The 23,719-nt window shown below is 35.3% G+C and overlaps 1 protein-coding gene across 1 annotated transcript in view; it reads right to left on the bottom strand.

The window, feature by feature from the left end:
* USH2A (usherin) overlaps positions 1 to 23,719 on the bottom strand; it is a 747,192-nt gene that overhangs the window by 547,807 nt on the left and 175,666 nt on the right. Inside the window, exon 15 of the mRNA XM_001915645.4 lies at positions 13,446 to 13,609. Within this exon, the coding sequence (XP_001915680.3) occupies positions 13,446 to 13,609 (164 nt within the window). The remainder of the gene's footprint in view (positions 1 to 13,445; positions 13,610 to 23,719) is intronic.

The raw sequence follows: 23,719 nt of genomic DNA, 5'->3' as shown, positions 1-23,719 counted from the left end.
TGACCATACCAATGGTGCTCCTTGGTATTTGCCCAAAGGAGCTGACAACTTACATCTACACAAAAAACTGCATACAGATGTTTAAACAATTGAGATGTTCTTCAGTAGGTGAAATACAAAGAAACTGTGGCATATCTATACAATGGAATATAATTCAGCACTAAAAAGAAATGGGCTATCAAGCCATGAAAAGACATGGAAGAAACTTAAATGCATTATTACTAAGTGAAAGAAGTCAAACTGAGAGGGCTAGATACTGCATGATTCCCACTATATGACATTCTGGAAAAGGCAAAACCATAGAGAGAGAGTAAAAAGGTCATTGGTTGCCAGGGGTTGGGGGAAGGAGGGATGGATAGGTAGAGCACAGAGGATTTTTAGGACAGTGAAACTATTCTGTACGATACTAAAATGGCGTATACACATGATACTAAAATAGTGGATACATGTCATTATATATTTGTCAAAACCCATAGAACGTACAATACCAAGAATGAACCATGTACTTTGTAATCTTTGTACCTTGTGAACTATGGGCTTTGGATGATAATGATGTGTCAACATAGGTTCCTCAACTGTAACTAATGTACGACTCTGGTTGATGATGGAGGAGGTTATGTGTGTGCGGAAGAGAGTATATGGGCTATCTCTGTACCTTTTCTCAGTTTTGCTGTGAACCTATAGCTGGTCTAAAAAAAAATCTTTTAAACATATGAGTTGTACTTCAATGTACTAGCAATCAATTTGAAAATAAAGTTAAGAAAACAGTTTTACTCACAACAGCATCGAAAGGAATAAAGGACTTAGGAACGTATTTAATAAAAGAAATGAAAGTCCAGTACATACATTGCAAAGTGCACAGCATTGCCAAGAGAAATTAAAGAATATCTAAATAAATGGAGACATATACAATTTTCACGGGTTAGAAGATTCGCTACCATTAAGATGTTAATTTTTTTTTTTTAAGATTTTATTTTTTCCTTTTTCTCCCCAAAGTCCCCCGGTACATAGGTGTATATTCTTTGTTGTGGGTCCCTCCAGTTGCGGCACGTGGGACGCCGCCCCAGCGTGGCCCGATGAGCAGTGCCATGTCCGCGCCCAGGACTCGAACCAACGAAACACTGGGCCGCCCGCAGCGGAGCGCGCGAACCTAACCACTCGGCCACGGGGCCAGCCCCCATTAAGATGTTAATTTTACCTAAATTAATCTTTAGATTCAACACAACCTCTATCCAAATCCTAGCAGGCTTGTTTGTAGAAATGGACAAGCTGATACTAAGATTTATATGGAAATTCAGAAGACCTAGAATGGTCAAAGTAATTTTGAGGGAAAAAAAGAGGAAGTTTGGACGATCTACAATACTGGAATTCAAAAATGTAAAGCTACAATAATCAAGACAGTGCTGTATCGGCATAAGAATAAACCTAAAGATGAATGGAATAAAAGAGACAACCCACACTTTTACGGTCAATTGATTTTTTTACTGTGGTAAAATATATATAACATAACATTTACCAATTTAGCCATTTTTAAGTGTACATTTCAGTGACATTAAATACATTCACAATGTTGTCCAATCATTGCACTATCCACTTCCAGAACTTTTTCATCACCCTAAACAGAAACTCTGTGCCCATTAAACAATACGTCTGCATTCCTCCTGCTTCCAGTCCCTGATAACAATTATTCTACTTTCTGTATCTACAGATTTGCCTATTGTAGGTATCTGATATAAGTAGAATCATAAAGAATTTTTGCTTTTATGTCTAACATTTTGTTTAGCGTAATGTTTTCAAAGTTCATCTCTATTGTGTCATCTATATTGCATCAAAATTTCATTCATCTTTTTGGATGAATAATATTCAATTGTATATACCTACTATATGCTCTTTATCCATTCATCTTTCGATGGACACTCAGGTTTTTACTAACTTTCGGACATAGTGAATAACGCTGTATGAACATTGGTTTACAAATATCTGTTTGAGTTATTGCTTTCAATTCTTTGGGATATTTATCTAAGGAATGAAACGGCTTAATTGTGTTGGTAATTCTGTGTTCAACTCTTTTAGTAACCACCAATCCATTTCCCACAGCAACTGTATCATTTTACGTTTCCACCAGCAATGCACAAGTGTTCCAATTTCTCCACATCCTTGCCAAAACCTATGTTATGTCTTTTTGATAATAGCCACCTAAATGGGTGTAAAGTTGTACCTCATTGTGGTTTTGATTCACATTTCCCTAATAACTAATGATGTTGAGCATCTTTTCATGTGCTTGGTGGCCATATATATGTTTTCTTTGGAGAAATGGCTATTCTAATCCTTTGCTCATTTTTAAATTGAGTTATTTTTGTTGTTGTTGACTTGTAAGAGTTCTTTACATATTCTAGATATTAATCCCTTAACAGATATGTGATTTGTATATATTTTCTCCCATTCTGTGGGTTGTCATTTCACTCTCTTGATAGTGTACTTTGATGCAAAAGATTTTTAATTTTGATACAATCCAAGTTATCTATTTTTTCTTTTCTTGCCTGGGCCTTTGATGTCATATCCAAGAAATTCTTACCAAATCTAGTTTCATGAAGTTTTTTCTGATATGTTTTCTGCTTACAGTTTCATAGTATCGGCTCTTAAGTTTAAGTCTTTGATATATTTTGAGTTCATTTTTGTATATAGTGTAAGGTAAGCATCCAACTTCATTCTTTTACGCGTGGATATTCAGTTTTCCCAGTATCATTTGTTCAACATACTGTCCTTTCTCCATTAAATGATCTTGGTATCCTTGTCAAAATCAATTGCCCATGTATGTGAGGCTATATTTCTGGACTCTCTACACTCTATTCCATTGGTGTATATGTTTGTCTTCATGCCAGTGCAACATAATTTTCACTAATAAAAATTAGAAGCTATTTTGGAAGTCAAGAATTCTGAGTCCTCCAATCGTCTTCTTTTTGAAGATTGTTTTGACTAGTTGGGATCCCTTGGGATTCCGTTTGAATTTAAGATGGGCTTTTCTATTGCTGCAAAAAACACCATTGGGATTTTGATAGAAATTCCCTTAAACCTGTAGACTGCTTTGGGGAATATTGACATCTTAACAATATTAAGTCTTCCAGTCATAAATATGGGGTGTCTTTCCATTAATTTATGTCTTCTTTAAATTTTTTCAGCAGTTTTGTAGTTTTGAGTGTACAAGTCTTTCGTCTCCTTAGCTAAATTTATTATTAAGTATTTCATTCTTTTTGATGCCATTGTTAATTCAATTGCTTTCTTAATTTCATTTTCAGATTGTTCATTGTTGGTGTATAGAAACACAACTGATTTTGAGGGTTGATCTTGTAACATGTGACTTTGCTGAATTTATTTATTAGCTCTCATAGCTTTCATGTGAATTCTTTGGGGTTTTCTAGATATAAGATGATGTCATCTGCAAATAGAGACAGTTTTACTTCTTTGCAAGTTGGATGCTTTTTATTTCCTTTTCTTCTCTAATTGCTCTGGCTAGAACTTCCAATAGAATGTTGATTAGCACAAAAGTGGGTATCCTTGTCTTATGCCTGATCTGAGGGGAAGAGCTTTTAGTATTTCACCATTGAGTATAATGTTAGCTATGGGGTATATTGATTTTTTGCATAGTTGCTTCAGTAATTCAATAGGGAACGGGTAGTCATTTCATTAAGTGTTACAGGAACATCTGGATATCCATGTGCCAAAAAAGAAAAGAAAAGATCTTAGATGCTTACTTCACACCATACACAAATTAATCTAAAATATTTAGTAGACCTAAATGTAAAAGTTAATAATTTTCAAAACTTTCAGATAAAAACATAAGATCAAATCTTTGTTACATTGGATAAAGCAAAGATTTTTAGGACACTAAGACATGACCTACAAAAGAAAACCTTGGTAAGTTAGATTTCATCAAAATTAAAATCTTTTGCCTTTTAAAGCATACCATTAAGAAAATGAGTAAATAATCCACAGAATAGGAGGAAATATTTACAAATTATATCTCAAATATATAAAGAATTCTTTAACGTAATATGAAGAAAAACAACTCACTTAAAATTTGGGAAAAAGATTTGAAAAACATTTTGCCAAAGAAAACACAGTTACGGTAAATAAACTCATGAAAAGATGCTCAATAGCATTAGTCATTTCAGAAAATGTAAATTAAAACCACAATGAGATACCACTACACATTCGTTAAATAGCTATAATGAAATAAATTTATTGACAAATGTTGCTGAGGCAATAGATAAGCTAGATCTCTCAAAAACTGATGGTGGAAATGTAAAATGGTATAGCCATGATGAAAAATAATTTGGCAGTTTCTAAAAAAATTCAAAATACATTCACTATACAAACCAGCCTTTTTACTGCAAGATATATCTACCAGGCAAAGACTTTAAAACAGCTATTTTAAAGATGCTCAAGAAACTAAAGGAAGATGTTGAGAAAATCATGAAAATGACATGTGAACAAAAAGGAAATATCAAAAAAGAAATAGAAAATCTAAAAAGAATCCAAAAAGAAATTTTGGAGACAAAAATCATAATAACTGAAACAAACAAAAAATTCACTAGAGGGATTCAAATCCAAATTTGTGCAGGAAGAAGAAAGAATCAGTGAACTTGAAGATTGGAAAAGAGACATTATTGAGTCTGAGGAACAGAAAGAAAAAAGATTTAAGAAAATTGAACACCAAGTGGACCAACATAAACATTGTAGCAGTTTCAAAAGGAGAAGAGAGAGACAAAGGGGCAGAGAGAATATTTTAAAAAATAATAGCTAAATACTCCCCAAATTTGATGAATGACATGCATATAAACATCCAAAAAGCTCAATGAACTCTAAGTAAGATCAACTCAAATACATATTATAATCAAAGCTTCAAAAGTCAAAAAAGGGGAAATTTTGGAAGCCGCAAGAGACAAGTGACTTGTTAAATACAAGAGATTCTCAAGACAAATATTAGCAGATTTCTCACCAGAAACTTTGGAGGCCAGAAGGCAGTGAGCCAATATATTCAAAGTGCTAGAAGAAAAAATCTCAACCAATAAACCTATACCCAGCCAAACTATCCTTCAAGAGTGGAAGAGGAATTAAGACATTCCCAGATGAACAAAAACGGATGGAATTTGTTACCACTAGTTCTGTTCTGCAAAAAATACTCAAGGGAATCCTTCACAGTGAACTGAAAGGATATTAGACCATAATTCAAAGCCATATGTAGAAATAAAAATCTCAACAAAGGTAAATACATGGGCAATTATAAAGCCTAGTACTATGATAACTTTGGTTTATAATTCCACTTTTTGTTTTCTATAAGATTTAAGAAATTAATACATTTTTTTAAAATTACTAGTCTAAAAGCTAGTACTATTGTTACTTTGGTTTGTAACTCCATATGTTATGTTCTGTATAATTTAAGATACAAATGCACTTGAAAGAGTTATTATTTTATGTTTTGGGATACATAATGTATATAGATGTAATTTTGTGACATCAGCAACTGAAAGGAGTGAGGAAGGAGTGATAAAGGAGCCAAGTTTTTATAGCTTGCTGACATTAAGCTGGCATAAATTAAAATTAGAATGTTATAACTTTATGATGTTAAATATAATCTCCATGGAAACCACAAAGAAAATAACTATAGAATATACACAAAAGGAAATTAGAAAGGAATTTAAATACTTCACTACCAAATTCAACTAAACACAAAAGACAGTAATGCAAGAAAAGAGGAATAAAAAAGCTATAAGGTATACAGAAAACAAAAGGCAAAATGACAGAAATGTCTGTCCTTGTCAGTAATTACTTGAAATGTAAATGAATTAAACCCTTCAATCAAAAGACAGATTGGCAGAACGGATAAACACACATGCTCCAACTATACACTATCTACAAGACACTCACTTTAGATCCAAAGGCACAAATAGACTGCAAATGAAAGGATAGAAAAAGATATTCCATGAAAATAGTAACCAAAAAAGAGCAGAAGTGGCTGTCCTAATATCAAACGAAATAGACTTTAAATCAAAAAAGATTACAAGAAGCAAATAAAGACATATAACGTATTTATATTTACTTACGTATTATTTATAAATATATATTTATTTATATTATATATTTATATATATTTATTTATATATTAATATAGCAAGTTTCAACATAGCAAGAAGATATAACAATTATTAACATTTGTGCACCTAATGACAGACCAGCAAAAAGTATGAAGCAAAAGCTGACAGAATTGAAGGGAGAAACAGACAAGTCTACCATAATAGTTAAATCTTCAATACCTCACTTTCAATAGTGGATAGGACAACCAGGAAGAAGAAAAGTTAGGAAACAGAGGATTTAAATGACACAATAAACCAACTATATCTAACAGAAATATACAGAACCCTAGACCCAACAACAACCTCATACACATTTTTCTCAAGTGCACATGGGACATTTTCCAGGATAGACTATATGTCAGGCCACAGTTTAAGTCTTAGTAGATTTTCAAAAGATAGATATATACAAAGCATCTTATCTGATGAGAATGGGATGAAGTTAGAAATCAACAAGAGAAGTAAAGCTGGAAAATTCACAAATGTGGAGAAATAAAACAATACACTCTTAACCAACGGATTAAAGAAGAAATCATAAGAAAAATTAGTAAACAGAGATGAATGAAAATATAACATTTCAAGACTTATGGGGTGCAGCAAAAGCAGTGTTAAGGGGGAAATGTATTACTATAAAAATTTACATTAGGGGCCAGCCCAGTGGCACAGGGGTTAAGTGTGCACATTCTGCTTTGGCGGCCCGGCTTTGCCAGTTCAGATCCTGGGTGTAGACATGGCACTGCTTGGCATGCCATGCTGTGGTAGGCATCCCACATATAAAGTAGAGGAAGATGGGCATGGATGTTAGCTCAGGGCCAGTCTTCCTCAGCAAAAAGAGGAGTATTGGCAGCAGTTAGCTCAGGGCTAATCTTCCTCAAAAAAAAAATTTACTTTAAGAAAACAATGGGCTAGGCCTAGTGGTTAACTTCAGTGTGCTCGGCTTCAGTAGCACAAGTTTGGTTCCCGGGTCCAGACCTACACCACCCCTCTGTCAGTGACGATGCTGTAGTTGTGGCTCACATACAAAAAGAGGAAGATTGCCAATGGATGTTAGCTCAGATGAGTCTTCCTCAGCAAAAAGAAAGAAAGAAAAAGAAAAGGAAAGAAAGGAAGAAAGGAAGAAAGGAAGAAAGGAAGGGAGGGAGGGAGGGAAGGAAGGAAGAAAGAAAGAAAGAAGAAAGGAAGAAAGGAAGGGAGGGAGGGAAGGAAGGAAGGAGGGAAGGAGGGAGGGAGAGAGGGAAGGAAGGAAGGAAGGAAGGAAAGCAAAGAAAGATCTCAAATCCACAACCTAAGTTTACAGCTTAAGGAACTAGAAAAAGAAGAACAAACTAAACTAAAAGTTACCAGAAGGAAGAAAATAATAAAAATGAGCGTAGGCATAAACGAAGTAGAGAATAGAAAAAAACAATAGAGAAAAAGCAATGAAAAGTTAGTTCTTTGAAAAGTTCAACAAAATTGGCAATCTTTTGTCTGCACAAACTAAGAAAAGAAAGAAGACTCAAATTACTAAAATCAGGAATGAAATTGAGGACATTATTATGAATTCTACAGAAATAAAAAGGATTATAAGAAAGTCTATGAACAACTGTACACCAACAATCTGGATAACCCAGATGAACTGGACAGATTCCTAGAAATACGAAAGTTACCAGGACCAAATCAGGAAGAAATAGAAAATTCGAATAAACCTATAAATAGTAAGGAGATCAACTCAGTAATCAAAAATCTCCTGACAAAGAAAAGCCCTGGATCTGGTGGTTTAACTTGTGAATTCTACCAAACATTTAAAGAGGAACTAATACCAATTCTTCTCAGATTTTTCCAAAAGCTTGAAGAGGAGAGAACGCTTCTTAACTCATTCTATGAGGCTAGAATCACCCTGATTCCAGAGGCAAAGAAACTCCAATAAGAGAAAGCTACAGAACAACATTCTTTATGAACATTGATGCAAAAATCCTCAACAAAATCTTAGTAAGCCAAATTCAATAGCACAGTAAAAAGATTATACACCATGACTAAATAGGTTTTATTCCTGGAATGCAAAGATGTTTCAACATACAAAAATTGATCAGTGTAATATACCACAATAACAGAATGAATTAAAAAAAAATATGATCACCCCAATTAGTGCAGAAGAAGAATTTGACAAAATTCAACACCCTTTCAAGATAAAAATACTGAAAAAACTCGGACTAGAAAGAAACTACCTCAACACAATAAAAGCCATATATTAAAAACCCACAGCAAACATCACACTCAATGATGAATGACTGAAAGCTTTTCCTCTAAGATCAGGAACAGGGCAAGGATGTTCACTTCATGTCTATTCAACATAATACTGGAGCATTATTCAATTGCTCTAGCTATAGCAATTAGGTGAGAAAGAGAAATAAAAGGCACCCAAATCAAAGGCAGAAGCAAAATTCTCTCTGTTTGCAGATGATATGGCCTTATATGTAAAATACTCTAAAGATTCCACAAAAAACAAAATGTTAGAACTAATAATGAATTCAGCAATATAGCAGGATACAAAGTCAACAAATAAAAATCAGTTGCATTTCTATACATTAACAATAAAAAGTTTGAAAAGGAAAAACAATCTCATTTATAATAGCATCAAAAAGAATAAAATGCTTACAATTATACTAAGCAAGGAAGTGAAAGACTTGTACAATGGAAACTATAAAACATTGCTGAAGGGCAGGCCCCGTAGCCAAGTGGTTAAGTTCCCGCACTCTGCTTCGGTGGTCTGGGGTTTCACCAGTTTGGATCCTGGGCACAGACAAGGCACCACTTGTCAAGCCATGCTGTGGTTGACATCCCACATAGCACAACCAGAGGCACTCACAACTAGAATATACAACTATATACTGGGGAGCATTGGGGGGTAGGAAAAAAAAAGATTGGCAACAGTTGTTAGCTCAGGTGCCAATCTTTTAAAAAAAAAAAAAAACATTGCTGAAAAAGATTAAAGACACAAATAAATAGAAAGCCATCCCATGTTCATGGATTAGAAGATTTAATATTGTTAAGATGTCAATACTACCCAAAGTGATCCATAGATTCAACAAAAGCCCTATTCTTTTGCAGAAATAGAGAAACTCGTCCTGAAATTTATATGGAATCTGAAGGGACCTCAAATAGCCAAAACAATCTTGAAAAAGAACAAAGCTGGAGTACTCACACTTCCTGATTTCAAAGCATATTGCAAAGCTACAGGAATCAAAATAATGTGGTATTGGCATAACAACAGACATACAGAACAATGGAATAGAATAGAGAACCCAGAAATAAATCCTCACATATATGGCCAGATGATTTTTGACCGAGGTGCCAAGATCCTTCAATAGGGAAAGTACAGTCTTTTCAACAAATGGTGCCGGGAAAACTGATGGCCACATGCAAAAGAACAGAGTTGGACCCTTTATCTAACACCATATACAAATATTAACTCAACATGGACCAAAGCCTTAAATATAAGTTGTGAAACTATAAAATTCTTAGAAGAAAACATAGGGCAAAATCTTCTCAACACTGGATTTGGCAACCATTTCTTGGACATGACATCTAAGGCACAGGCAACAAAAGAAAGAATAGACAAATAGGTCTTTACGAAAATGTTAAAATTTTGTGACCTAAAGACACTATCAACAAAGTGAAAAAGGCAGCCCATAAAATGACAGAAAGTATTTGCAAATCATACATATGGTAGGGGATTTAATATCTAGCGTGTATAGGGCACTCCTAAAACTCAACAAAAACAAAACAACCCAACTTTAAAAATGGGCAAAGGACATGAATAGACATTTCTCCAAAGAAGATATGCAAATGACTGATAAGCACATGAAAAGATGCTCGATTCCATTAGAGAAATGCAAATCAAAGCTACAAAGAGACAGTCTCACACACATCAGGATGGCTACTATCTAAAAAAATGAAAAATAACAAATGCTGGCAAAGATGTAGAGAAATTAGAACTCTTGTGCTTTGTTGGTGGGAATGTAAAATGGTAAACAGCTGTGGAAAACAGTATGGCAGCTCCTCAAACTTAAAAATAGAATTACCACATGATCCAGCAATTCCATTTCTGGGTGCATACCCAATAGAATTGAAAGCGGAGCCTTGAAGAGAGATTCGTACAACCATGTTCATAGAAGCATTACTCACAATAGGTAAATCACGGAAGCAACGTAATGTCCACTGACATAAACAGATAAGCAAAATGTGGTGCATACATGCGATGGAATGTTATTCAACCTTAAAAGGAAGGAAATTTTGACATATGGCATAACATGGACGACCCTTGAGGATGTTATGCTAAGTGAAATAAGCTGTCACAAAAAGACGAAAACCGTATGGCTCGACTTATATGAGGTACTTAGATTATTCAAAATCAAAGAGAAAGTAAAATTGTGGTTGCTAGCGGCTGAGGGACATTATTGCTTAACGGGCATAGAGATTCTGTTCCACAAGATGAAAAGAGTTATGGAGATGGATGGTGGTGATGGTTGCATAACATTATGAACGTATTTAATACTATGGAACTGTGCATTTAAAGATAGTTAGGATGGTAAATTTTATGTTACATATATTTTACCACAATAAAAAAATTTTTTAAAGGAGGGCTATAAGAACCTCTCTGATAAGCAGAGATAAAGAAGAAAAGTGAATGATAAAAAATGGATAAATAACCAAGAATAAACATAAAAGAGAAGAGTGTCAAGAAAACTTAACAAAAGAGCTATGAAGAGTTAAAAGTGTCTATATATATATTTTTTTCATTAGTTAAGTTCATAGACAGAAGTTTAGGGCAAACTGGAATGTTATTCACTAGGAAAGCACTCAGAGAGCAGAATTACTTAATACCTGTTCTGCTTCTGTCTCTCCTGTCAAGGAGAATGACCATCATTTTGAAAGAAAGTAACAAATATTGATAGGAAAGAAGTGAATCACACAATAAGAAAGCATATGATGAGAGAGGGTCTAAGCACTTTATTTGAACTCAATCCTTCTGCACTCTGGAAATTATATCCTAGGATTTCAACTCCCACTCCTCATCAAAAAAAAAATCACAGATGATATTGCTAAACATTTGTCAGTGGCTTTTAAGGAAGTGGAAAAGATAACAGTTGAAATCTCATGGTTCCCAAACTGCATAGAAAGGTACCATGAAACATTCTAATTTTCAAGGAAAACACATTCTTGACATTTGTCAGACACAGAAAAATACTAGCCCGAGGTAGTTCACAGTTTCAACAATAGATAGCACTACGTTCCTTTCAATAGCACTGTATCTTTGTGAAGCTGGTTGTTCCGGCTGTTGCCAGGATAAAAAGCAAGTACCACGTGAAAATCAAGGCGGAACAGGAAAGAAAGCTGGCCTCCCTCCCTCAGCCCAGTTATCACTTTCTTGCCCCCTTCGTTCACTCTCTTCTATTATCACTGTGCCTGTCACTCTTGCTGACTATGTTTTAAGGCCCTTTGAAGGCAGGAATCCTCTCTAAATTTTTTTTAATGAATTACGTTCGCTGCTACCGAGCTTCTAACTTTGCATCATGTTTTATAAATTGTGTTCAACACAAACCAAAACAGCAACAACCACCATAAATAATTGAAGGAATGTGTTCAGCACTAAGGATCACAATTTTAAAGAAACAAAAAAGCAAAAGGAATATGTCCAGGGAAGAATAATTAGGAACATGAAAGTTTTTTAAATTACTAAAAGTTGGAAGCATTTGGAAAGACCAAGAATGTTTAGCACAGAGAATAAAAGACTTAATGTACAAGTAAATGTCTACCGTTACTAAGAAATGTAGGCTAGGTTTCTGGTGACCAGACTATCCAGTTTTGCCTGAGGTATAATTTCTAGACTGTGTCTCTAGTACAAGAACAGGTAGCGAAAAGCAGAGCAGATGCCAACATTTTCACACAAAATTACTGGCAGAACCAATCAAAAAATGCTAAGATTCCATATGTGGTATATAAACCTGTCACATTTCTAAGTGATGAACTACATTGACATCCAAAGAAATATGCTGGATTTTCTGTTGCACGCAAATCAATTAATTATATAGCTAATCAATGAATAACAAATATTAATTCAATGCTCAAGGAAAACTAGATTTATGTTTATATTTATACACAAAGGCAATTAGGATAGTCCTTTTCCAGGAGTGGCACAAATACCTACAGTTTGACTTATACTAAAATCCAGAGGGACTGATGAAACACAGGATACTGTAGAGAAACTACAGAGGTACAATCTCTAAATATGTGTTGTTAATCATTAACTACAGCCTGACTTCCACTACCTCAAAATCTAGTACAGTTACTGTGGAGTCCAATATTCCATTATTTATCTCTCTCTCCCTTAAACAAAGATAGCACAGCTCCAGGCTTGCTTATTTATGAGGATTTGTCCTGACTTGTGGTATGTCCCAACATTGTGACTCATGCTAGTCTCAGGACAGCCAAGGAGGATGTGCATGGTACAATATGTTGTAGAGGGCTCCTCTCCACATGTTCTCAGCAGGCTTTCTTGGGAATTCTGGAAAGGTAAGGGTATCTGATCTTCAAGTAAATATAAAGAAGTAGTCGATATATTATGAAATTGTAAGACTGCAAGTGACCTTGAGAAATCAATTCAAGGCACCGGAGAATGGTGTTGAGAAGTCAAAAGATACTCAGATACAATCTTCAGTTTCCAGGAGTTAAAACTAGAAGTGTGAGAGATGTTTCTTTAAACAACTAATGCAACTTAAAGTAGAAAGGCATATCAAATATAGGAGTAAGTAATATACTGTGATCAATAATGAGAATAATTGCTACAATATCAATAAACAACTAATAGCATAGTGTCCATGACATTTGGGGGATGGAAGGACATAAAACTCATAATGAAGAAGTATAAATCTTCCATTTGTTATAAAAAATTGCCTGGAAATGTTCTTGTGTGGTGGAGTGACTAATCATTTTGGTTTAATCAGTACCGTCATGATTTTGGCTGAAAGTCCTGTGTCCGTGGAAAACCCTTAGTCTGGGGAAAACCAGGACATTGTCACCTCACTAGTGATACCATTCCAACAAACTATTGTAACTTCCCCACCACTAACATAATCATATCACCATTTTAGTGATGTAATCAAGGAAAAATAACACAAATTTCATTTATTGTATTGTTTTTTCAGGTTTCACCTAAGTTTTCCACATTGTACCTAAGCCTTTCTGATGAGTTCTCCATGGAGAGAGAAAAGAACAAGACACTCTTCCCTGTGTGATGTCACTTCACATACCAGCACTGGGCCAGAGTTCACTTACTTTTGCTGCAGCCCAATAGATTGTTGACATCCAAATGGCTTGCACTTGGAACACAAGAGTCACACTTTGAGCCAGTGACAAATCGTTTACAGAAACACTGGCCCGTGACCAAGTGACAGGTTTCATTCAAGGCTCCTGAGAGATGACAATTGCAAGGCTGACATCTGAAAACAAGACAAATAAACCATCAAAGAATATAATGTTTTGATTAATAATTCATAGTATAAGTTACAAGTATTGATAACATTGTTTTAGCCAATGTAGTGAAAAAGATTCTTGAGCAAACATGAAATAAAACAAAAAAACTATCAAAATGCTGCTCATGATAAAACCTCTATGAAGCCTTCTCTTTGTAAACTAACTAATGGCAAAAACAAAAGTGTTATATTACTTTTTTACATGCATGATACATCTAATGGATTATTTTATTTACAAATTGTTCAATTAAGAATATTGTAAATTTTGCTTTTTTGGAAAAGCAGTTCTCCTGACAGCTAAATATTTTCTTTTTTTGCAGTAACATTGGTTTATAACATTACATAAATTTCAGGTGTACATCATGATATTTCGATGCCTGTGTAGACTACGTTCACCACCCAAAAAAAGACTAATTACCATCCACCACCACACACATGCACCTAATCACGCCTTTTGCCCTCTTTCCTCTCCCCTTCCTCTCTGGTAACCAGCAATCCAGTCTGTCGTCATGTGTTTGTTTGTTGTTTTTATCTTCTATTTATGAGCGAGATCATACAGTATTTGACTTTCTCCCTCTGACTTATTTTGCTTAGCATAATACCCTCAAGGTCCATCCATGTTGTCACAAATAGCCGGATTTCATCGTTTTATGGCTGGGTAGTATTCCATTGTGTATATATACCACATCTGCTTTATCCATTCATCCCTTGATGGGCACTTGGGTTGCTTCCAAGTCTTGACTATTGTGAATAATGCTGCAATGATCATAGGGGTACATGTATCCTGTTTTCCTCTTCTTTGGATAAATATCCAACAGTGGAATAGCTGGATCATATGGTAGATCTATTCTTAATTTTTTGAGGAATCTCAATACTGTTTTCCATAGTGGCTGCACCAGTTTGCACTTCCACCAGCAGTATACAAGGGTTCCCCTTTCTCCACATCCTCTCCAACACTTGTTATTTCCTGTCTTGTTAATTATGGTCATTCTAACAGGAGTGAGGTGACATCTTATTGTAGTTTTGATTTCCCTGATGGTGAATGATGTTGAACATCTTTTCATGTGCCTGTTGGCCATCTGAATATCTTCTTTGGGAAAATGTCTGTTCAGATTTTTTGGCCATTTTTTAATTGGGTTGTTCATTTTTTTCTTGTTAAGATGTATGAGTTCTTTATATATTTTGGATATTAACACCTTATCAGACATATGGTTTGCAAATATCTTCTCCAAATTGTTAGGGTGTCTTTTCATTTTGTTGATGGTTTCCTTTGCTGTGAAGAAGCTTTTTAGTTTGATGTAGTGCAATTTATTTATTTTTTCTATTATTTCCCTTGCCTGCTAAGACGTGGTACTTGAAAATATGCTGCTCAGACTGATGTCGAAGAACGTACTGCTTGTGTTTTCTTCTAGAAGTTTCATGGTTTCAGGTCTTATATTCAAGTCTTTAATGCATTTTGAGTTAATTTTTGTGCATGGTGTTAGATAATGGTCTACTTTCATTCTTTTGCATGTGGTTGCCCAGTTTTCCCAACACCATTTGTTGAAGACACTTTCCTTTCTCCATTGAATGTTCTTGGCTTCCTTGTCAAAAATTAGCTGTCCAAAAATGTGTGGGTTTATTTCTGGATTGTTGATTCTGTTCCATTGAACTGTGTGTTTGTTTTTGTGCCAGTACCATGCTGTTTTCATTACTATAGTTTTGTAGTGTATTTTGAAATCAGGGAGTGTGACACCACCAGCTTTGTTATTTCTTCTCAGGATTCCTTTAGCTATTTGGTTCTTTTGTTGTTCCATATAAATTTTAGGATTCTTTGTTCTATTTCTGTGAAAAATGTTGTTGGAACTTTGATAAGGATTGCATTGAATCTGTAGATTGCTTTAGGAAGTACAGACATTTTAACTATGTTAATTCTTCCAATCCAAGAGCACGGAATATCTTTCCATTTCTTTGAGTCTTCTTCAATTTCTTTCAACAATGTCTTATAGTTTTCAGTGTATAGATCTTTCACCTCTTTGGTTAGGTATATTCCTAGGTATTCTATTCTTTTTGTTGCAATTGTAAATGGGATTGTATTCTTAATTTCTCTTTCTGCTACTTCATTGTTAGTGTATAGAAACACAAGTGATTTTTGTATATTGATTTTGTATCCTGCAAGTTTACTGTATTCATTTATTATTTATAAAAGTTTTTTGGTGGATTCTTTAGGGTTTTCTATATATAAAATCATGTCATCTGCAAATAGTGACAGTTTCACTTCTTTCTTTCCAATTTGGATCCCTTTTATTTCTTTTTCTTGCCTGATTGCTCTGGCTAGGACTTCTAATGCTGGTTAAATAAGAGCGGTGACAGTGAGCATCCTTGTGTGGTTCCTGTTCTTAGAGGGATAGCTTTCAGTTTTTCTCCATTGAGAATGATATTAGCTGTGGGTTTGTCATATATGGTATTTATTATGTTGAGTTACTTTCCTTCTATACCTATTTTATTCAGAGTTTTTATCATAAATGTGTGCTGTATCTTGTCAAATGCTTTCTCTGCATTTATTGAGATGATCATGTGATATTTATTCTTCATTTTGTTAATGTGGCATATCACATTGATTAATTTGTAGATGTTGAACCATGTCTGCGTCCCTGGAATAAATCCCACTTGATCATAGTGTATAATCTTTTTAATGTATTGTTGTATTCAATTTGCTAGTATTTTGTTGAGGATTTTTATATCGATGTTCATCAGTGATATTGGTCTGTAATTTTCTTTTTTGTGTTGTCCTTGTTTGGTTTTGATATCAGGGTAATGTTGGCTTCATAGAAGGAGATTGGAAGCTTCCTCTCCTCTTCAATTTTTTGGAAGAGTTTGAGAAGGACATTCTTTGAATGTTTGGTAGAATTCACCAGGGAAGCCATCTGGTCCTGGACTTTTATTTTTTAGGAGGTTTTTGACTAATGTTTGACCTCCTTGGCAATTGTTCTATTCAAATTCTCTATTCTTGATTGAGTTTTGGAAGGTTGTATGATTCTATGAATTTATCCATTTCTTCTAGATTATCCAATTTGTTGGTGTATAGCTTTTCATAGTATTCTCTTATACTCTTTTGTATTTCTGAGGTGTCCATTGTAATTTATCCTCTTTCATTTCTGATTTTATTTATTTGAATTTTCTCTCTTTTTTTCTTGTGAGTGTAGCTAAAGGTTTGTCACCTTTGTTTATATTTTCAAAGAACCAGCTCTTGGTTTCATTGATTTTTTTTCTATTGTCTTTTTAGTCTCTATTCCATTTACTTCTGCTCTGATTTTTATTATTTGCTTCCTTCTACTGATTTTGGGCCTTGTTTTATCTTATTTTTCCAGTTCCTTTAGGTGCACTGTTAGATTGTTTACTTGAGATTTTTCCTGTTTCTTAATGTAGTACTTGTACTGCTATAAACTTCCCTCTTAGAATCACTTTTGCTGTATCCCATAAATTTTGGCATGTCATATTTTCATTTTCATTTATCTCCAGGTATTTGTGTGTGTGTGTATGAGGAAGATTCATGCTGAGCTAACATCTGTTGCCAATCTCTTTGTTGCTTAAGGAAGATTGTAACTGAGCTGACATCTGTACCAATCTTCCTTCACTTTATGTGGGATGCTGCCACAGCATGGCTTGATGAGTGGTGCTAAGTCTGCGCCTGGGATCCAAAACTGCAAACTCTGGACCACTGAAGCAGAGCGTGCAAACTTAGCCACTATGCCACTGGGCCAGCCCCAGTCTCTAGGTATTTTTTGATTTCTCCTTTGATTTATTCATTGACCCAATTGTTGTTCAGTAGCATTCTGTTTAATCTCCACATATTTGTGGCTTTTCTGATCTTCTTCTCGCAGTTGATTTCTAGTTTCATACCTTTGTGGTCAGAAAAGATGCTTGGTATTATTTCAATCTTCTTAAATTTATTGAGACTTGTTTTATGGCCTAATATGTGATCAATCCTGGAGAATTTTCCATGCACATTTGAAAAGAATGTCTCTTCTGTGGTTTTTGGATGGAATGTTCTGTATATATCTTCTAGGTCTATCTGGCCTAATAGGTCGTTTGAGGCCAATGTCTCCTTATTGATCTTCTGTTTGGATGATCTATCCATTGATGTAAGTGGAGTGTTAAAGTATCCTGCTATTATTGTGTTACTTGACAGCTAAATATTAAGATTAGGTACCCATAAAATTATCTTTTCAAGTATCTATGAAGTTGTAAAATAGAAAATTGGATATGATCATCATTGCTGTCCCTAAAAATCTTGAAATTCTATATTTAGTTTTATAAAGACTAAATTTCACTAAGAAAACAGTTTGAGGAAGACATGTTCAAATACTGTCAATACCTTAATATAGGCTATATTCCATGCACTAACCTAATTTAATCAGAATGGTTGAAAAATAGAGTATTATTCTGATCTCTGAAAAGATGCTAATAATATAAACATAATGAGAGAATTTCATGTCAACTTAAATTTCTTGGACACAAGTTGGTTGTGAAAATCACTGTCCTGGCATTTTGTCATGATAGAAACCCAAATCTGTTTCCTCAGAGTGAATTATTCAAAGACTTAGTCTATGCCAATGTCACTGATTAAGATAAGCAATTTTGGCACCATGAAGCAAAAACAGCACATGTAAGATGACCACTCACATTTAAACAGAGACTTTCCATATGGCACATTTAAAATAACATTATGGATCCACCTATATTTCCTAATAAAGATGTCGGATGGATAGAGTTACTTTATCCCACTGCAACCTTTATGGTGTGATCTCTTGGGTAATCATTCAACACCCTTAAAAAGGCCGATAAAAGCTAAAGCTGCTAAATAAGCTGCAAATTTGTTTTATGGACTAATATCACCTTGGGAATAAATAAAGTACAGTTTCTCTTGAAAACCACTATGCCATAGTTTACCCTTTTTATGTCATGATAAAAGGACATTTTCCCCCTACAAACAACTATATGAGGCTTTCATATATAGACATAGCTTCAGAACTCCATTTCAAATAGCTGTTTTGTTTAGCCTACTCAAGTATTAGAGCTGAAGAAAATTATGCATTGAAATTAAAATAGAATTATAGAAGCAACAAAATATTTGATCTGCTCTTAATTTCATTATATGCTATTACTTCGAGTATATTGTTTGTAGGCTTCTAATATAATATTAGTAAGCATAAACGATAGAGACAAGCTTCTCCCAATGCATACATATATCACCATACCACTCATGAATAAGTGTCTCTTGAGTATTTCAGTTTTTATTACCATTCACTCATGAGACAATCACACTTCTTTACATCCAGTACATTTAGAGTAATAGTTTCCAGTGTATAACCTAATTCCTTTCCTTGATGGAGTTCTATTTTCTTCCAGCTAACTGCTACATGCTTAGCTCCAAGTCAGCTCTGTCAATATCCGTAGGATATTAAGTTCTGAATCCAAATGGAATAAATAAATCACTTCTTGGGAAAGCATGCGATGTTTTGAATAATTAAATGTGACTCTTCCTGATTTTTCAGTCTCTCATCCCAGACATTGTTATATCCAACTTATCTGACTTGTTATAATTGCTTGACATCAGTAAGAGAGAATTTTACCTGAATGAAGTTCATAGGAGACTTTTCTGAATATAATAGTTTGTTTTCACCCAGAGGACATTGGGGATAATTTTGTAATTAAGGTTTAAGTCAAAAGATTCCTGTAAATTTCTCAGCCACTCAAATATAATTTTAAACATTTCCAAGACTCTTTAGCAAATAAGCTACAAGTTTGATGTCATTTTATAAGTTATCCCTCCTCAAGAGCACCTCCTAAATGAAATATATTTCACGTTTATTAAAACAAAATTAGACATAATAAAGGAAGAGACATTTTAAGCTTAGAAAGAGAAACACCAAACTAAGATGAATTGTGATATTGATTTTGTCAGGATAAATGGTTTTTGTAATATTAATATAAAGAAACCTTTATTACACTGACTCTCTTGGTACAGCCAGAGCTTCTCCCGCAATCTGTTTAAAATCTTCATTTTTCATCCTTATGGGAAAACCTCACCTGCTAAATGAATTTCATAAAGAGTAATCTGTCAAGATTTATATAGATAAACAATTTGTGATGTTTATTGACCAGTTCATTATGGTAAACAAAAGGGGAATAAAGTGTTGCTAATCTCTGCCAGCACTCCGCTATTATACTTCTGTTCCGGGTCTTAGGTAACTCAGCGTTTACTGGATACAACAGGAAAGAAGTTAATTGGCCTTTGTCTCTTAAATCACAAATCTCATATATTCTCCTTTCCAGGGAGCTTCTTCCAGTTGTGCAAACAGTAAAAGAGTTATCCTATTTATTACTATAGCAGAAACATCACTATCCATGAAGAGAATGTTTCAGTAATGCATTTTATCATCAGAAACTTCATCATCTGAGGGAGAGCTCCCACAGAAGGTCCAGGGATATGTTCCAGGACGCAGATCACTTCATTGACATTTCTCTTTGGACATTTCCCTCCTGTTCGGAGCCCCAATTCATGGGTACCATCACATTGATTTAAATATGTTGAATGACATAAATATATTGAGGGCCAATTATTTTCCAGGGCTGGAATAGGCACTGAGAACATAAAGATGAGTAGGATAGAGTTGTCCCTCCCCTCAAGGAGCTCACAGTCTAGAGAAATAAAAAAATGAAAGAGCATTAATAAAGATATGTGCAGTCTCTTTGAGGGCACAGAAAAGGGGCAACTACCTAGTTTGGTGGCAGAGGAGGGGACAGGGAAAGGCACATTAAAAGGAATCTTGGAGGAGATATTTGAGCTGAATATTGAAAGATGAGTAGGAATAAGCCAAGCGAATCAGGAAGGGCAAAATAGAGAGAAAAGAAACAGCAGGAGAGGGTATGGAATTAGAAACAATTCATTTTTTTTTGCATAGGTGTAAATTCAGAATAGGGAGTGGTAACAAATAAAGCTGGCAAGATACGTAGAGGTAAGATATTGCTAAATTAGGACAGTAGTAAGGTACAATGGAAAGGAGGGGGGTATACTTAAAAAATATTTAGTAAGAGAAATCAGTAGGAGGGATGGACAAATTGAAAAGAGAAGGGAAGAAGAAGTGTTACTCCCAGTTCTCTAATTTGCTGACAGGTGGATGACGGGGACACCAATCAACATAAAGAAGGAAGGAGGAAAAGAGCTCAAAGACAAGGATTATTAATGATTATTAACAAATAGAAGAGAAAGAGGCTTCAAAGCAAATTTGAGAAACTGGAAAAAGTTTTTTTTCCATAGATCCCTAGCACAATTACTAGCACACAGTAAGTGTTCAATAAATATTGTTGAATAAATGAATGAATAAAGCACTAGGAGAGCTTCAGACTTAGAAAAGCCCAAATGTGACATGTAGCTCTAATGACAATTTAGCTCTTTTGAGCCCTTTTTGATTGGCATCGCTGTTGCCCTGGTTAAGCTCTCCCCCAAGGAAAGGACCATGGTCTTTAAGATGGGTTCTGCTCTGACTCCTTAAGGCCAGAAGAGTTCTCAATTCAGTCTTCTTGTGCAGCATCCCATGATGCTAGAGCGCTCTCTGGAAGAATTTGGTTTTCCCCTGGTTAAGATTACATTTCATCTCTGCGTTGGAAGTGCGGTCTCATTGAGGTTCTTATTCCGCCTTTCATCACAGCCTACTAATTACATTGGATTCTCTTGGAACTGGAATCAGAATTTTTAGAGAAGGATTTGTGGCTTAGAGATCCTCATCATATGAAGTGAAAGCCATTACTCACTTGGCTTATTGGAGAGGAAGGAAGAGTGATATTGTCTCATTAGAAAGGAGGAGTTAACAGTGTCCCATCCATCCTCTCTCATGGAGATTTCCAAGGCACAAATAAAGGGACTTATAAGATCTGGACCTGGGTAGTGGCTCCCTTGCATCCAGGCAATAGTGACATCCAAGTCTAGGAAGGTGACATTCCTGTCATCTAGAGAAGATCTTGCTTAGCAAGGTTCTGTATGAGACCACTACCACTTTCCCCTTTGTTAACATCCACCTAATCACAGAGGCTACAGACTATGTTCCACATGTTGGTCACCAAAACCAAATATTTAAAAGAAATAGAAATCGCAGAAGATTCACTATATTAACAATATCACACATGTTTACGCCTCAAAGAAGCCCTAATGTCACTTTCCTTAATCTCGTCATCATTGTAACGTAATAACTTGGAGGTATGATAGCAGATTCAAATTCTTAAAGTGCTCTCAGGTAGAAAAGAGAGCACAATTATTCCCTATGGCCCCAGAAGGCAGAAATAAGGCTAGGCAAGAAGGTCACAGGAATGAAATTTTTGCTCAATGTGAAGAATATATTTCTATCTTTCTCAGACTTAGAGTTGTGTGAAATAAACATGAACTGCTTCATAAGACAATGAGCTCTTTTTAGTTCCACATTTTCAAGCAGAAGCTGAATAACCAGTTATTCTGAAAAGGTGATTTACACAGAGAAATGCATAGGGTAGAGTTTAACCAAAATTATTTTTAAGGTTTTTTCCTAGTCCCAAAAGTCTGATTCTATGTTTAGTAGGATTAATAACCTGCCCAGGGTGACAGTGAATCAGAGTATGGTCAGCAATCTTTATGCATAAAGGATGAGATAGTAAATATTTTAGGTTTTGTGGGCCATGTGATCTCTGTTGCAATTCCTCTGCTGTAGTGGTATGAAGGCAGCTGTAGATGATATGTAAAAAATGAATATTACTGTTTCAATAAAGCTTTATTTCCATAAATAGGCGGCAGGCCATTGCTTGCTGAACCCTAGTTTAGTAGGTTGAATTATGGCCCACAATGTCAAAGCCCTAATCTCTGGAACTTGTGAATATGTTCCCTTACTAGGCAAAAGGAACTTTGCAGATCTGATTACGTTAAGGGTTTTGAGAAGGAGAGATTACCTTGCATTATCTGAGAGTGTCCAATGTAATCACAAGGGTCTCTATAAGAGGAAGGCAGGAAGGTGAGAGTCAGAGAGAGAAGACATACAGACACAAGCAGAGGCCAGAGAAGAGGGGAAACAGTGCTCTCCTGGCTCTGAAGATGAAGGAAGGAGCTCTGAGCTAAGGAATGTGGGTGGCCTCTAGAACTGGGAAAGCAAGGAAATGCATTTTCTCCTAGGGTATCCAAAGAAACATTGGCCTGCTGACACTTTGATTTTACCCCAATGAAACTAATTTAGGACTTCTGACCTCCAGAACTGTAAGATAATAAATTCATGTCATTTTTAAACCTCTAAGTTTGCAGTAATTTATTATAGCAGTAATAGGAATCTAATATGCCAGGTCTAGTGAAAAAGCCATAACCGGAACTAGATCTCCTGATGCCCAATATTGTGTTATTCCTACTACATCGCATTGAATAAATGCTACTAATTTATAAAAACTGGCATTTCTTACAGAATCAAATAGAATCTATATTAAAGGAGAACATCTCGTTCAGTGGTCATGGTAGATTACAAAAATGACCATAATTCTTCACCCCTTTCTTTACGCACATCCTTTGCAACTAACTACACAATTCTTCCCATCAAGAAATAGAGTCTATTTCCCGACTCCTGAATATGGCTGGCCTGTGGTTTGCTTCGGCTAGTGGAATAAGAAAAAGTAACATTGTGGCAGTTCCAAGCATAGGCCTCAAGTGTCCTTGCACGTTTCTGCTCTCTTTCTGGGAACTCTGCCACCACCTTGTGAGTAAGGCCTGCCTAGACTGCTACATGATGGGAGATGTGTGGCCCAATTTTCCTGTCATCCTCAATAACAGCCAGTGGCCCAACAAAGAGCCATTGAGGAACATGACTCTGTGAGGCACATTCCCCAATATTTCCACTATCATAGCATGAACAGATGAGTTGACAAGTAAGTTATCTGCTTTCATTTGAAGTCATTGATCTGGTTCTCAGAGAAAAGACCAGCGGAGATCAAGTGGAAATATGCACGTGTGAAGATTACCAGACCAAACCTATAACAGTGTTCAAAGGGAGAGCCTTTGCAGAACTAATGAATATAGAGAGACGAAGT

This window comes from Equus caballus, chromosome 30 (genome assembly GCF_041296265.1).
Source record: "Equus caballus isolate H_3958 breed thoroughbred chromosome 30, TB-T2T, whole genome shotgun sequence".
Lineage (NCBI taxonomy): Eukaryota > Metazoa > Chordata > Mammalia > Perissodactyla > Equidae > Equus > Equus caballus.
The sequence above is the reverse complement of the archived record's forward strand: the minus strand, read 5'-3'. Positions and strand labels throughout refer to the sequence as shown.